Source organism: Dendrobates tinctorius, unplaced genomic scaffold, assembly GCF_039654945.1.
Source record: "Dendrobates tinctorius isolate UK_male_01 unplaced genomic scaffold, ASM3965494v1 ptg000116l, whole genome shotgun sequence".
Taxonomy (NCBI): Eukaryota; Metazoa; Chordata; class Amphibia; order Anura; family Dendrobatidae; genus Dendrobates; species Dendrobates tinctorius.
In genome coordinates this window covers 18,149,534-18,166,506 of record NW_027361784.1, presented here as the reverse complement: position 1 = coordinate 18,166,506, position 16,973 = coordinate 18,149,534, and the positions used below count along the sequence as shown (strand labels likewise).

The window sequence follows — 16,973 nt, the reverse complement described above, 5'->3', positions numbered from 1 at the left end:
TCAAAAGGTTGTGCAACAAAATATTAAGTTAAGGGTACCATTATTTCTGTCCAGGCCTATTTCATGAGTTTTATTTTTTTAATTATGTGGATGCATGGTTGAAAAGCAATGTCTGACTTTCATTTGTTAATTTTCATAGATTTATAGATTTTTGATTTATTACTTTTTTCAGATTCAAGTTTTTTCTTTCATTAAACGAGGGGTACCATGTACAGGAGGGGGCAGGAGGTGAGCTGTGACATCACCTAAAGATGCTATTAGCATATACACACATACATTGTGTGTGTGTGTATGTATGTATATATATATATATATACACACACATACATTGTGTGTGTGTATATATATATATATATATATATATATATATATATATATTATATTAAACGTGAATAAGGTAAGTATTTTGAGAAATAGAAGCGTATTTATTTTTTTTTCTCCTTTCCCTGTGTAATGCGTCTCGTTGTTGGACCTGTATACCTCGCAGTCCACATGCAGAGATCCTCAATAAGTGAAAGTCCCTTAATAACAAATCCATTTTTCCATTTGCAGCACATCATTAAATATTATCGCACGTCCCGGCAGACCCTCCATTTGGACATTGAATCCCCTCGTCCCACTCCTGGATGCAGTGTATAGACCTGCTTGGACCGGCTCCTGTGTTGGCTCCCTGAAGCATCGGCTTGGCCCCATTATTTGCAGCCGGGTCCGCCCAGTATATTATGTGTTTAGCTGCGGCGCTCACAGCTGTGCGCTGAGCTCCATGTTATGAGCGTGTGAATGCGGCCCTATATTGGGATTGTTGTGCAGCACGTGGCTGATGGCCAGGGAAGCTTGTGTATTGTCAGCAGACTCGATGCATTGAAATGTACTTCTAATACAGTACACGCTATAAAGTGCCTTCTCTTTGTGGGGGCCATTAGCCTTAGCTGTAAGAAATGACTGCACTACTAGTACTGTACACTGTTAGTGTCTGCAATGTACAGATATTCACATTGAAGCTGGGCCCGCCTGTGGCTGCAGGGACAGCTGATCCCCAACTCTTGTACTGTACTGCAATTCAAGACACAGCCTGTGGATACCATGGTGGTTTTAAAGGATATGACCTATTATTTGATTCAATTTTTTTATGTTAATAGCATCTTTAGGTGATGTCACAGCTCACCTCCTGCCCCCTCCAGTACAATGACTAATAAGACTTATCCATATAGTACATAACCCCGGCTCCACCATTCGCAATTGGTCACAGCTCACCTCCTCCTCCAGTACAATGACTGATAACACAGGAGCCATCATTTACAATAAGTGATGTCACAGCACACCTTCTCCTGTTAAATAGCTCCTCTATGTATAGTAGATAACACAGGATCCACCATGCACAGTAGGTGATGTCACAGCTCACCTCCACTTCCTCCTGTATAATGGCTGATAACATCTCTATATACAAATGAGAAACTGGGTCTGAGCAGAAAAAGTAAATTAATGTGCATGCAAAATGTAATTGCATATGAACACATGACCTTTACACAGAGAAAACCAAAAACAAAACACAAAACAAATATCCTGGAATAAAAAAGTAAAAAAATATATTGCAAAAATTGCATGAAGGTAGTAATAATAGTAATAAAAAGGGTATTTAGTTAACATAATTTTGATCAAAATAATGTAGAAGCCATCCCGCCACGTCACGGCAACCCTTGTGGGACAGTCCTAACTCTTGTATTTAAAACCTTTCCACTTGTCAAGTGACGTAAATGTGAACAAGGACAGAGGGACTGAACCACCAGTAATAGTATAGGCCAGACAGGATGGATTTTCCAACTCAGAAACAGGGCGGTCACACCCTTATATGCACAGAATGCACAATGAAACAAATGAGAAACTGGGTCTGAGCAGAAAAAGTAAATTAATGTGCATGCAAAATGTAATTGCATATGAACACATGGCGGGATGGCTTCTACATTATTTTGATCAAAATTATGTTAACTAAATACCCTTATTATTACTATTATTACTACCTTCATGCAATTTTTGCAATATATTTTTTTACTTTTTTATTCCAGGATATTTGTTTTGTGTTTTGTTTTTGGTTTTCATCTCTATATACAGTAGATAAGAGAATCCACTATTTACAATAGGTGATATCACAGCTCACCTCCTCCTCCTGTACAATGACTGAGAACACCTCTGCATACAGTATATAACACAGGATCCACCATTCACAATATTTGATGTCACAGCTCACCTCCTCCTCCTGTACCTTTACTGATAAGCCTATCCACAGTAGATAACACAGGATTCACCAATCACAATAGTTACAGCTCAGCTCTTCCCTTTGCTCAAATTAGGTCATGTCTTTTGCTTTTTGGCAAAGAAATGGGGTCTGAGTTGGTCTATTGATGCCGATGAACAGGAAGTAGAGGAGTCTAGAAAAAAAATAATCAGTTGCAACTTTCCATACCTGTGGTTTAATCATGGGGACTGTATGCCACAACCACTTGAGCGGAGGCTACGCTGCAATGCCGGAACTGGCCTGTGGACAAGAGTGGCGCTGTGTACTGAATTAATTTGTGGGTTTTTTTTTTTTGTTTTTTTGATCATTGGATTGCTGTTCTAACAGACAGAAAACCACCCTACAACTACTTATGTATCACTCGTACATTTGATGTAAGCAAAGTATGATTGTGTCTCTAGAGATGAGCAGTCGTCCTTGTGTAGTGTTGAATGCCCCCCCTGCCCATGACATCCTTGAACTTATTGATGTTGAAATGACTGGTATTACTGGTTTTCTACCCAGTTACCGCTCTTGTGCTCGTCATCGTAGTCTCTTTTAGACGTCGTAGCTCGTACTCTCTTCTGCGCTCGGGTCTGATGGGTTAGAAGTAAAACGGTTGAAGGTTTTCGTGACGAGTGTCTCTTCCCTGCTCTTCCATTCTGTAGTAAGGTATTAAAGTGCACTTTACCGTATCTTATCATGTTCAGTGACGCCCCTCATATATATGGCCGCCTTTCTCCCGATCGCACAGGATCGGGTAATCGCTAGGTATCCTACTTTGTGAATGGCCACCAAGGACTTGTGAATCCTAATGTCCCGGTCTTCTTTCCCTGTACAGTAATCATCTGGAGAAGAGTCTTCAGCTCCTTATGGACCGAGTGGATGAAATGAGTCAGGATATTCTGAAGTACAACACGTTCCTGAGGAACGCCAGCAAGCAGCAGCAGCAGAAGCACCAGGTGGGTTCTCCGAAGCTGCAGTATGTACCTGACGGGCTAATGAGCGCTGCATAAAAAGGTCTTCAACCTGATAACAATCAAGGTTCTATGAGACTCTGCAATCTCCTGGTATTTGGCGTGATACATGCATGATTAAAGAAAAGCCAAATTGCCAACCAAAATTAGCCATAGTATTCTCTTATAAATATATATATATATATATATATATATATATATATATATATATATATATATATATATATATATACACCAACCATAAAATATCCACAAAAGATAAATGACAAATTCTCCCACATAAGACAAGGACTCATTGACATGCCAGTAAAAAAAATAAAATAAAAAATGGCCAGTCATCTCGCCATGTTTTTTTGTGTAATCTGAGAGCAGCATATTATAGGGGCTAAGAACTTGATTCCAGCGATGTCACTTGTTCAGCAGCTTGCTGTAGATTTAATACAATCAGTATTTTATCAGCAGGAGATTATCACTTCAGAGCTGTGTCTCACGCCAGGCAGTCCAGCTGATCTGTGTAACCACGCCCCCACCACTGATTGGCAGCTTGCTGACTGTGTATAAAGGAAGCTGCCAATCGGGGATGTGGGTGGGGTTATACACAGCTCTGCATTCTGAGCTCTGCTACATCTGCAGCAGAGAAAGCAGCAGTTCTATAAAAACTTCACCAAGCAGCACAGTAAGTGACAGATCGCTGGAATCAGGGTCTCAACCCCTACATCATGCTGTTCTTAGATTATATAGCCAAAACCTTCTGCCAGATTCCCTTTAGGGTAGAGTTGATGCAGATTGCTTCACAGGATCTGGTCCTTTGGTCACGTCAGTAATTTTTGGCTGCTGGATGGGGAACTCTGAGAACTGCCTCTCCCCTGATGGCTTCCTCAGCTCTTCTTTTGATTAACCGTCCTGGTGGCATGATGTCACATGTGATTCACACCACAACAATACTGTCATGCCAGGCCGGTTATTCAAGAGAGGAGCCATGGATGCTGCTGGATAAGAGGTGTCCTAAGGGCTGCTATCCAATCAGATGCCACAGATTACTGGCTGACAGTTCCCCAACTCTAAAGGGCCCTTTACACATAGCGATATCGCTACATGTGATACCTCCGACCGGCTCCCCCGCTGGCTATTGCTGATCGCGCGAGATCGGCCTGGTCCATTTCTCATCGTCGGCTTCCTGCTGGCGCCATGGACGCAGGTGGAAGACTGTCACCCTCGCCGCGTCTGACAGGTGAGTACGACAGCCAACCGCTGCTGCATCGCTAGTGAGATCTGCCTGTGTGGCGATGCACCAGTGATCCTGACCGGGTCATATTGTGGTCGGGACCGCTGGTGCATCGCTAAATGTAACGGGGCCTTAAGACCCTCTCAGGCCTACTTTTTATAAACCTGTTGTCTTCTGTAACTCTAGCTGTTTCTGGAGCAGCTTTTTCCTTCATTACATAGTCGATCTTCATCCGTTAAGCTCCGGAGCAGCACCCAGCAATCACGCGATCACCGGGGCTAATGCCGCTGTTGGGACCTTTCTTTGGAAGTTCTAGTTTTGCTGATTTGGATAGCTGCTCCTCATCCAGGCCTCCTCGCCCCTTCTGGTCTGCTGTTCATGTTGTCTCCTATGTACAATAATGAAGCGATCCTGCCAGAAGTACATCAACTATTTTTTTTTTTTTTTAGGATTTTGACTCTGGAAAACAACAACCTCTTTTAAAGGCACTTAGGAGCGGAACGGTGGTCATTAAATATGTTTACGGCGTTATCTCTCGCACAGTATCACTCAGATGGATAGCGTTTTATCGCATGAAACCAGAGGAGAACGTTCCTTCCATGCCTTTACTCCTAATTGCTCCTGCTTAATATCTCTGACGCCAATCAGACAAATTCTCTTTTGTTCCGGGGGAAGATTATTCCTATCTTCTGATTTTATGTAATTTTACAAAAGAGATGTCCACCTTGGTTTTTTGGTCTTAAGTGCCAACCGTACCAACACACCTCCTCCATAGTGCTGATTGCTGACCGCTGAAACCTCCATAGTTAATTAATGGCCCCTATAGGGCTTATGGAAAGACACTGATTAGTGGGGGGTTCAAAGTTGAGATTTACACAACGGACCTCCTGACTCTCCCCTGCTAGACTTCAGCGGCTGATCCATTTATTTTCCAGGAGTTTGACATCGGTACTCTCATAGAGAACACAGAAGCAAGTGTTCTTGTGTATGAGGGAGTCTGGATCGATATGTCTGCTCTATGATTGGTTGGCCGACGTCTATTTATTGGGGGGCTTATGGTGAGATTGGGGAGTATATATGTGCCCGAGACTCCTTCTCCTGCAGTGCCCAATGGCCACGTGTTACCGAATTGTGTGGTTAATGGCCGTCGCGGCCGGCAAAGTTTGTCGCGCTGTATGATCTCACCAAAACATCCACTTACAATTCTCCTGGCCCCATAGAGATAGTAAGTACCCTGGGAAATATCTAATTCATACAGCTGGCTTCATGAAAGGACAAGGAACCATACAGTCATGGCCTCAAGTTCTGAGACACGTTTTGGGTTTCACAAAGTTTTGCTCCTTCAGTGTCTTAACATCTTTTAGCTGGATGTTTCTCTGGTTACAATTATCATCATTTCATAAGTTTTTTTTAAACTTTTTTTGACAATTACATCAAGTTTATGTGAAGACTGAATATTTAGATAGTTCACCCTTAGGCTGTGTGCACACGCTGCGGATTTTGCTGCGGTGTACAGTACCATGATTCCCTATGGGAATCAAAAACCGCAATGCAGACGATGCGGAATTTTCCGCGCGGATTATCTGCGGTTTTCAATCCGCAGAAAGAATTGACATGTCAATTCTTTCTGCGGATTCTGCTGCGGTTTGCCATCTCCTCCATTGAGGAGATGAAAAACCACAGGGCAAAACCGCACAGCAATCCGCAGGTGAAACCGCAGGTATTTTGACCTGCGGATTTTACAAAATCCGCACGGATGAATCCGCACCTAATCCGCAGCGTGTGCACACAGCCTTATTTCTCCAGACTTCTGCCCTTATGGTTATCAGCTTCGGGGCTAAATCCTGACTGATGTCCGCCCATTCTGGTCTCATCAGTGCTTGGAGTTTATCACACTTTCTGTGTTTTTGTCCACCGATTTTTGAGGATTGATCACAGGTTTACAATCTGGAGAGTTTCATGGCCAAAAATGTGTTTTGTTTTTTTTTGGTTCACTAAGCCACTTAGTTATCACTTTTGCCTCGTGAGCTGATGTCTCTTATGCTGGAAAAGAATTGTTCATCTCCAAATTGCTCCTGGATCTTTGGGAGAAGTTGCTCTTGGAGGAGGTTTAGATCCCATTCTTTATTCCTGGCTGTGTTCTTAGACAAAATTGTGACTGATCCCCCTCCATGGATGAAAAGCCCCCACACATGATTGGTCTCGGGATACTTGATTGTTAGCAGGACGCAGGATTCGTGGTAGGAACAGATTTTGAAGGAGTCAAGAAGATCAGCAAAGAAGTCACTTTTCTCCAAGATAAAACTCCAGAACAGACTGACCATCTCCAAGAAGTACAGGGTTGGACTGCGGAGGACGGAGGGTAAAGTGATTTTATGTGATGAAGCCCCCTTCGCACTGTTTGGGACATAAGGAAATATGATTGTCTGGCGAAGAAATGGTGAGGCTTACCAGGAGTCCTGTGTCCTGCCCAAAGCATAGCCTCAAGAGACCATTAATGTGTGGGGGGCTTCTCCTCTGTAGAGGGGATCACTCACAATAATGACTAGCATCACAGCCATGAGTAAAGAATGGGATCTAAACCTCCTTCGAGAGCAACTTCTCACAACGATCCATGAGCAATTTGGTGATGACGATGCTTTTTCCAGCATGATGGAGACTATGTCACAAGGTAAAGGTGATAAAAATATTGAAATTTTGGATTTTTGACTAGGAAACTTCTTAATTCAATCCCATTGTGAACTTGTGATCAACCCTCAAAGTGGGTGGTGAAGCAAAAACACAGAAATTGTCATAAATTGCAATCACAGATGAGACAATAATAGGCGGTCATCAGTCCAAATTTGGCCTAGAAGCTGATAACCAGCCACCAGGGAGAAGGGCAGGAGTCCTGAAAAATAACAACACTATAGCTACTTAGTCGTTACATACACTTGATGTAAACATTATATGTGTTAAGCTCTTGCAGCATTGTGATTGCGTCTGTTTGGGTTTTTTCCCCCATGTCCTGTCCCCATGTGTTTTTCTTTAGCATTGAATCACATCCATATAATGGGATGAGAAATCCTATACTGTGTTATTCCTCCTTCTGTGACATGTAATGTATAGATTATTGAAAGTAAGCATTAATACCCCGCACGTCGTAGCCCAGGTGCGGCGTCCCACAGCTCGTCATGCGGCCAATTTCCCAGGGCTAACGCCTGTCACGGCCCTGTTCGGTTTCCAGCATTTCCTGCAATAATGCCGCGCTCATCTAGTGGCGAACGTGCCAATAATAAGCCGAGTTTTCTAGGAGGCCGCGAAGCACAGCCGAGCACAATCCCTCCAGGAGCAGCCCAGGAAAGTACATTTACATCATTATTGACGGTAATTAAAAGATCAAACTTAATTTTGTGAGAGGTGAAGAACCTGTTTTACTGCTGTTAGCCGGAAGATGTAATGCAGGCACTTTTATTACCTTGAACTTCATGCTGGAAGCCTCCCGACGACGAGACAGGATGGAAGTTTTACTTATTTTTTTTTAAATTATTTTTATTTTGAAGTAAAAAAAATAGTCTATTAATCTTTTTTGTGTGTATAGAGATATATAGATAAATATATACAGAGAGAGATAAGGCAGCCCGTTTATAAGACCATCGGCGCTCTTGCTGATGTGGCGCTCCTGTCTTCGTGAAATAGCGCCACTGTTGTCTGGGTCTGATCTTGCCGCTCTGCTCAGTCGTACGCTGCTCCCGTAGCGGTTGGTCTCCACTCCTTGTGTCTCTTACGTCAATTCCCTGCTGAATTAGATGAGGGGTTTTCTATTAGCAGAAGGCGCTCTTTTCGCAGTGGTCGATTTGCTTGCCAGGACCGGCATATAAAACAGCAGGCCTTTTTTGTTTCCACTTGAGTTATCCATGCTAAGTCCCCACCATCTTATGTGGCCAGACCATCGGTGTAAAATCGCGATAGTTTACAGAAAGAGGGTCTGTCACTGAAGCATCTAAAATCTTACGTAATTTAAGTAAATGGGACCATCGCACACCTGGACGGTGGTGGTGGCGGGGGTTGACCCTTCGCTGATTTTACCCGTTTTTTTAGGATAGGTCATTGATGTACTGGAAAAACACTCCAAAGAAGCTGCTCATCATGATGAGTCGGTCACAGGGCTTTCCGTAGCTCAATCACTGCTGTAAGGTCATCAGGAAGAGACACACCAGAGATCCCACAGCTCAGACCACTTGTGATCTACTGCACGGCCATCAGGAAATGCCAATCAAAGAAGATCCTGCAACTCCGATATCTGGTGATCTGCTGTAAGGCTCCCAGGAAGGGATGATCACTAGAGATCCCATAGTAAAGCCATCAGCCAATGACTGGGCATTCTGCAGCTCAGGCCTCTGGTGATTTAGCTGGAAGAGCCAATCACAGGGCATCCTGAAGCTCACACCTCTGGTGATCGGCTGGAAGAGCCAATCACGGGGATCCTGCAGCTCAGACCTCTGGTGATCAGCTGTAAGGCTTCAAGGAAGTGAGGATCACTAGAGACCCCATAGTTCAGACCTCTGGTGATCATTGCGACCATCGTGTTCAGCAGGATCACCCCAGATATCAGCTCTTATGTAGGGCAGCTGTGACAGACCTGCCCAGGTTAGAGTCGTGTGACACGGCTGCATCCTACATCCGTGCGTTTTATGTTGACTTTGGCTTATATTTATGTTTTAACAAGCGCAAGATTGATCTTGCTGACCTCCATTAATGCAATATGATGAGCAGGCCAGGATGGTAATCCCATAGAGGATGCCCCCGGCACAGTGATGTCTCAGCAGAACATCGCTCCTGTAGCCCCTGGGCCTCACATGACGATGTGTATGATCATGTATGAGTAATGTTTCTTTCTTTTCTTTCAGTACATCCAGAGGCGGCAGCAGGAAAACATCCAGAGGCAGAGTCGTGGAGAGCCACCGCTGCCTGAAGAAGACGTTAGCAAGCTGTTTAAGCCGTCTGTTCCTCCACCCAGGATGGACTCTCTTCTCATTGCAGGTAATGGTTGGTCAATTACACGTGTAAATATTCAATGTCATGCATACGTTTATATGAAACCATACTTAAAGGGGTATTCCCATCTTCAAGATCCTCTCCCAGTATGTATTAGGTGTTTATAATGATAGCAGATACCTCCAAATAGAAATGTAGTATAGTTCTTCTGATTAACTATCTTGCTTAATCCGTGTGCTGAGCATTTCAGTAGCAAAGGTATCCATGGATATTTATCACAAACATTAACTGAGTGGTCATAACCATGGATACCTAGGGTATGTCTATGCCTCGTCCATGGGGAAAGACACATTGCTTATCAGAAGAACTATACTACTGTAATATATCTAATTGGAGGTATTTGCTAATATTATTACACCTACAGCATATTAAGAACCTGCAGTACCCACTCGCTATCAGCCAGTAATCCGCTTACAGAGCTGCGGTGTTCAGCTCTGCAACGGTTTACGTACAGCCAGCCAGAGCGGAGAAGAGCTAGTTGGTGGGCATGCAGGAGTGTTGGACTACCACCGATCTAATATCGATGACCTAAGAATAACAGCGAACCACCCCTTTAAATGAGTCTTCTGCAGCGAGAGCTTGGTGGACGCTAATATTTTTGGGCTACGGTTCTCCCGGCCTCTGCTGCTGATCGGGAGAGGTAGAAAGAGGTCAGTCTGTAGTAGGTGAGCCGGCGGCAGCCAATCACAAATACAGGAGTTGGTGCATGCTGCTAATAATGGAAGACACTCAGTAAGTGACCCTGTGCTGGAATCAGGGTATCCATCGCTACTTGGTAGATTCCTTTTTAAATGCGTAATCTGCACCACGTACAGCCGCATCGGAAGTGAGTGGTGGTAAGGAAGCTACGACCCTACTGTACATACTCACCGAGATGCACATATGGACATCAGACATTGGGCACAATACCTATTAAGCATTTATGCTTCTCATCATGTGTATGGGGTTAAAACGTCATCCACACCGTTCAGTTCCAAAGCAGAAGTGGATGGTGCCTGACACCTCCGTTTACTTTTTTTATACTCTGGCTTTTTACAGCCGCCACTAGAGGGAGCTCTCTGCAGCTTGTATTGTTATGGAGATCCGCATGTAAAGTGTATGCAGCGAGCTCCCCTTAGTGGCGCCTGCAGGACACATCTGTGGGGGAGGTTGGCGCTCCTACCACTATAGAAGTCAGATTTGCAATGTATCCTGATGCAGTATTAGACGCCACTGATCATGTCAAGACTAAGTCTGCTACGGCTGTAAGTACTGATGTGCTGACCTTTAGGGTGATGCTTATTTAGGGCTACTAAATACCATAGCTAGCCATTAATGCCCGTGATATGGGTATGTGGTGGTGCCTTGTGGCCTCTTCCAGAGTCATGTCCGTGTCTACCTCGTCTCCATCACATAGCAATTAGTGATGAGAGAACGTGCTGGGATAAGGTGTTATCCGCATCCTCGGGTGCTAACCGGGTGCCTTTGACGTGCTCGAAAAATATGTTAAAGTCCCCGCAGCTGCATGTCTCATGGCTGATCGACAACCACAACACATGTAGGGATTGCCTACTGGGTAATCTCCATGTCTCGCGGCTGTTGGATAATCTCCGCATGTGTTGCAGCTGTCCAACAGCCGCGAGGACTCAAACATATTTTTCAAGCACGCCGGAGACACTCGATTAGCACCCGAGCATGCTCAGATAACACTTTATCCCAGCACGTTCACTCATCACTAGCGATAATGCCTCTGCACTCGTATCGTGCTCACTTCTCCGTCTGGCAGAGGACGACCCCCCTCCTTCGCTTCTTCCTGGCCTTGACAAGGTTGCGGGTCTCCCACCCCTCTGTAATTGCAGCCTAATTACACGTAATGGTTAAGGAAACTATGCAGAATCACTCGTCTGCACCAAGAAAATGATTTTTAATGCATTAACCCCTTCGGAGGTAACTATTTTCCGCTTGGCCGGCTGGATGCAGAGATTCCTATATACGAGATGAAGTCAGCGAGAAAATCCATTTATTAGATCCAATAGTTTCCTCCTTATGGCTGAATAAGAGGGACATTGCTGATACATGAATGAAATGGATTGCACACGACGCTCTGCGCGGCCCAGGATTCATTTTCTACTTGGATGGGCCCAGAGAAGCTTTTTTCTCTTTTTTATTTTTCATGGGTAAATAAAGACCATTTATTATTCTGCTTACAATAAATAAAGCTGCAGCTATGGAGGATTTTTTAGCTGCGCGTTTATAAGGGAAGGAGACAGGAAAAAAAAATCTCAATTATGCTTTTGGTGCTTTTCATGCACCTCTGAGACCCTGGGACACATTGTGAGTGAAATCAATTATTGTGCTGTAATTACATAGTGTATTTACATTCTAGACACTGGTAAAGCATATATCGTGCCAGCGCGGCCCACCGATCATGCACAGATGAGGACAAGTGACGGCTTGTAATACATTGTGCGGTCAAGGAGAGACCCGCGGGGGCAGGGGAGGGACTGGGCAGGCATCCAAAGCATAGATTATAGGTTTTCATCATACAGTAGACTGTGAATGTGAGCATGGATAGAAATATTGCCCGTATCACTATATTGTCAGATTCTGCTGTTACTTTCAGGATCTGGCAGCCGGACCCACCGGGCATCAGCATTAGCCAAGTAGAATTCATTTATTTTACATTCACTTTTCTTTTAGTCTTGTGGCCACACATAGTTTGTATGCCTTCCCCTGCAGCAGTGACTACAGTGCGGCTTCTTAATGCACACTATGTAGATGGTCTTTCTCCCCCTTGGTTGCTCTGACCTGTCTTCCCACCCCTTTATACCCCACTATCTCACCCTTCCAGTCTGGCCTGCCTTCCTTGAACTCCCATCCAGTCTGGTTTGACCCTTCCCCCTTTCGGCCCCATCTTCTACCAGCCGCATTGGCCTGTCTGCTCCCTCCGCCCTCAAGCTGCTCTGGCCTGGATTTCTGCCCCCTTCTCCCTCAGTCCGCTCTGGCCTGCTTTTTTGGCCTGCCTTTTCTCTCTTCCGGCCGCTCTGGCCTGCTTTTTCTCCCTTTGGGTCGCTCTGGCCTGCGGTTTCTCCCTTTGGGCCGCTCTGGCCTGCGGTTTCTCCCTTTGGGCCGCTCTGGCCTGCGGTTTCTCCCTTTGGGCCGCTCTGGCCTGCGGTTTCTCCCTTTGGGCCGCTCTGGCCTGCCTTTTCTCCCTTCGGGCCGCTCTGGCCTGCCTTTTCTCCCTTCGGGCCGCTCTGGCCTTCCTTTTCTCCCTTCGGGGGCTGCTCTGGCCTTCCTTTTCTCCCTTCGGGGGCTGCTCTGGCCTGCCTTTTCTCCCTTCGGGGGCTGCTCTGGCCTGCCTTTTCTCCCTTCGGGGGCTGCTCTGGCCTGCCTTTTCTCCCTTCGGGGGCTGCTCTGGCCTGCCTTTTCTCCCTTCGGGGGCTGCTCTGGCCTGCCTTTTCTCCCTTCGGGGGCTGCTCTGGCCTGCCTTTTCTCCCTTCGGGGGCTGCTCTGGCCTGCCTTTTCTCCCTTCGGGGGCTGCTCTGGCCTGCCTTTTCTCCCTTCGGGGGCTGCTCTGGCCTGCCTTTTCTCCCTTCGGGGGCTGCTCTGGCCTGCCTTTTCTCCCTTCGGGGGCTGCTCTGGCCTGCCTTTTCTCCCTTCGGGAGCTGCTCTGGCCTGCCTTTTCTCCCTTCGGGGGCTGCTCTGGCCTGCCTTTTCTCCCTTCGGGGGCCGCTCTGGCCTGCCTTTTCTCTTTCTTTCCCCCTGCCACTTTGGCTTACCTTCCCCACCTCCAAAACATACTGATATACTCATTAAAAGCTTGTGAACCCGATGAGGTAAGTGAGTGATGCCAATCTCCGTCAAATCTAATGAATATGTCAGAGCAGAGTATGTGAGCTCTACTTTTGGCCTTCACTTCTTCATGAAATTAGCAGACATTAGCGAACAAGGTTAATTTTCTCTACTCATACCCCTTAGATATTGTGCTTCGGCTCTGTTCCTGTGAATATCAGTTTGGCCTCCATATAGTATCTCCACTGTGTGGGTGCAGGTTGTCTACGAGGACTCGGCTTTCCCTCCCAAGTATCTGCCGTTCCTCCCCCGGTCTGACTCGTGCCGTGAACATATTAATCATTTTCTATGCCCATGTGAGCTAAAGACGTTCCAGACACCTAGTAATTCTTCATAAATCTGGACAAAGCAGCATCTCATATTCTGCAGGTTAGAAATTGGAACCTAATTTGCTTTCCTGCTAAAACGACAAGTTTCTGAACCCGTAGGAGAAAATACAAAGACTTCTATTCAAGAAGTATTCTCCTCGTGACATCATCCCAAATGTATATATACAAATGGCTGGTAATTGCTAGCAACTGTGCCCATGAGCGAGAAAACGAAGCTCATTGTCCTGACTTCACATGTAAGAGAAGATATGATGTCAGAGGCCGTCGGCCACCGTTACCGGGTCTGGATCACTTAGGAAATTACAAAAGTGCATTGGATCAGTTCCGAAGAATCTGCTGATCGTGAATGTATGAATGGCTGTAAGGAATAAGCAGCTTTGTATATGCTCTGTACAACTAACCAGGGGTCTCTGTGTTTAGGCCAATGTGATGTGCGAAGAAGCTCCCAAGTTCACAGGAGAGAAGTAAACTCAGATTTGGATCTATGCATTTATATTAGTTCTATTAAACCCTGTCAGGATAAGGCACCAGAAACACCTGCAAAGCGACTACAGAAAACATTGCTGCTACATTGAGGGGGTATCCGGCCCCCTCCCAAAAAAAAATAAAGCGCACAACGTGCACAGATTTGTTTGCATGGCGGCTCGCTCCCCTGAGCCTGGTCCGGGCGCCGTGGCTCTCTGCCCTGCGCCTAGTTCGGGCGCAGTGGCTCTCTGCCCTGCGCCTAGTTCGGGCGCCGTGGCTCGCTCCCCTGCGCCTGGTCCGGGCGCAGTGGCTCGTTGCCCTGCGCCTGGTCCGGGCGCCGTGGCTTGTTGCCCTGCGCCTGGTCCGGGCGCCGTGGCTTGTTGCCCTGCGCCTGGTCCGGGCGCCGTGGCTTGTTGCCCTGCGCCTGGTTCGGGCGCCGTGGCTTGTTGCCCTGCGCCTGGTTCGGGCACCATGGCTTGTTGCCCTGCGCGTAGTTCGGGCGCCGTGGCTCTCTGCCCTGCGCCTAGTTCGGGCGCCGTGGCTCGCTCCCCTGCGCCTGGTCCGGGCGCCGTGGCTCATTGCCCTGCGCCTGGTCCGGGCGCCGTTGCTCGCTCCCCTGTGCCTAGTTTCGGCGCTTTTGGAAATGTGTACTTGTTGCTGGTTTTGTACCTTACATTCATGGACATTTCCTGTCTGACCATTTTTATTTTCTGTTCACAGGTCAAATTAACACGTATATCCAGAATATTAAGGAATTCACATCTCAGAACCTAGGAAAGCTGTTCATGGCTGAAGCTTTACAAGATCAGGCCAACTAACCGAGCTGCTGAGCAGATCCGAGACCATCGACATCTACATGACTCAATAGCAAAAATATCTTCCATGCAATTTAATAAACACCTCTTTTACCTACATGCTGAAAGTACCACTTAGTATCTTCATTTGATCCCTTCCACCTCTACAGACCTCATTCAGAGGACTGCTCAGTCCAGAGCCACGTGTCCACATTGTCCACACTTTCATACCCGATATATGAATAGTTTACCGCAGTTTCCGCTGTGCTCGGTCACATAGACTTATCGTATCTCTGTATGTCAGACGGTCGGCGGTCTGGTCCGGCCCATCCTGGAAAAGAATGGGTCTTGGCTCCTATGCCAATCGTAACTTGCTGGCACGTGCCGTAGTGTTTAGGAGAGAAAGTGGTTGTACCTAATCCTGGATAGTTTAGGTTTACCCTACGTGTTGTAGATACACGACTTGTACGATTACATGGTGGACTCTCCAAACGCAGTGCTGCCTGTATAATACAGCGAGAACAGGTCCCGTATACAGAAGTTAACCAATGTTAACCCTTTGTTGGAAGCTTATCATTTTGCCTTTTAATGGCTGCAACACATGGATGACGGGTCACAGCCAACTCTAACCAACAGCACGGCTTCATAACGTGGATGCACACCGCCCGATTACTCCCTGCTTCTGACAATCCCATTATGTTCCTTGCACATCTTCTGGAGGTAGATCTGCTAAACTAAAGAAAAATTAATCTCTTGAGCAGAGCGCCTTCCCTCACAGAGCAGAGGGATTTGGAGAGCGTCTGTAAAGCCTTGGAGGTCTCGGCAATAAAATCGTATTACGGAATGCCTCATAATTTCCAGAGTAACACAAACCAGGCAGCGCTTTATTAATTAGAATTATTTCTGTCCTGGAAATTAGAAAGCGGGGATGGATTTTTTTTTTCTTTTTTTTTTTGCTTTGGTGAAGAGAATATTTCTATATCGTGGAAGGACCGAATTCTTTCTGCGGCTGGAGAGTAGAAATTTCCAGGCCAACTGCTGTTATAAAAACGAAGAGTAACTTTTCATTTTTATTTTTATTTTTTTAATGCTCCATCCAGATTTGATGTCCTCACGATTCTGCTCCGTGGACATTTTTTTTTTTGCTATATTTGTTTAGATCTGAGATCCAAAACCTCGCAGGCAGAGAGGCCACACTTGGGGCACGTTCAGACATATCCTATTGATTGTCCATATGTCAAAGTGGTGGCATACCGGACATCACAAAGACCTTTGCAGGTCAAAGCAGTAGATGGTATGAACGTATTTACAAATGACTGATGGTCTGCATGTGAACAGTCGCAGCGTTTACTACTGTGATCTGATAAATGGAGGCTGTGAACACAAAATGATTGTTCAAACAAAGCACAGACGCTCTGCATCCATGACCTCTTAGGTCAAAGCCAAAGCTCTCCCACTGCCTCCCATTCCTCGATTGACAGCTTCTTTATGAAAGTTTAACTCAATCCCAAATCTGATTTACAGCTCCTCAGTGACCCCTCCTCCCTGCTGGTGCCGATATCTTACCCTGCTCAGTACAAGCTGCAGCTGTTAATTCGTCTGTATGAGCTGAGAGTGAATACACTTAAAATCATTAGTGCTCTCAATCTTCACCTGGACTAATAAAATGCTCATTTTAATGTGAGAATTGTTCAGCCTATCATGGCTTACATAGTAAGTACAGCAGTTTCATCAGGTCTTGTAGATTTATTAATAATGCATACAGTTTACATTGTGAAATCTGGTGACCGATGCGTTCTAAAACGCTGTCTAGGGCTTACGGGAAGCAATACCAAACCCCTCTCACACTTTCCTAGAACTTTGACCTGTTTGTTAAATGCAACACCAACATGTAAAACCAGTTCAAAATGTTTTTCTAGATTGGCGAGTGTTATTGCCAACACTTTTGGTGGTCTAGGTCGGTGTGTCTCAACCCCAGTCTTCAAGACGGCCCAACAGTTCATGATTTGCAGAAATCCTGCAGAGGGCACCTGAAGCAATTTC

At 45.8% G+C, this 16,973-nt stretch overlaps 1 protein-coding gene across 1 annotated transcript in view; it reads left to right on the top strand.

Moving 5' to 3' along the window:
* The window catches only part of EIF3H (eukaryotic translation initiation factor 3 subunit H), a 155,413-nt gene extending 140,365 nt beyond the window's left edge, over nucleotides 1-15,048 (top strand). The window contains exons 6-8 of the mRNA XM_073590224.1: nucleotides 3,114-3,234; nucleotides 9,364-9,496; nucleotides 14,857-15,048. Coding sequence (XP_073446325.1) covers nucleotides 3,114-3,234; nucleotides 9,364-9,496; nucleotides 14,857-14,954 — 352 coding nt within the window. The 3' untranslated portion in view covers nucleotides 14,955-15,048. The remainder of the gene's footprint in view (nucleotides 1-3,113; nucleotides 3,235-9,363; nucleotides 9,497-14,856) is intronic.
* Nucleotides 15,049-16,973: the final 1,925 nt, after the last annotated feature.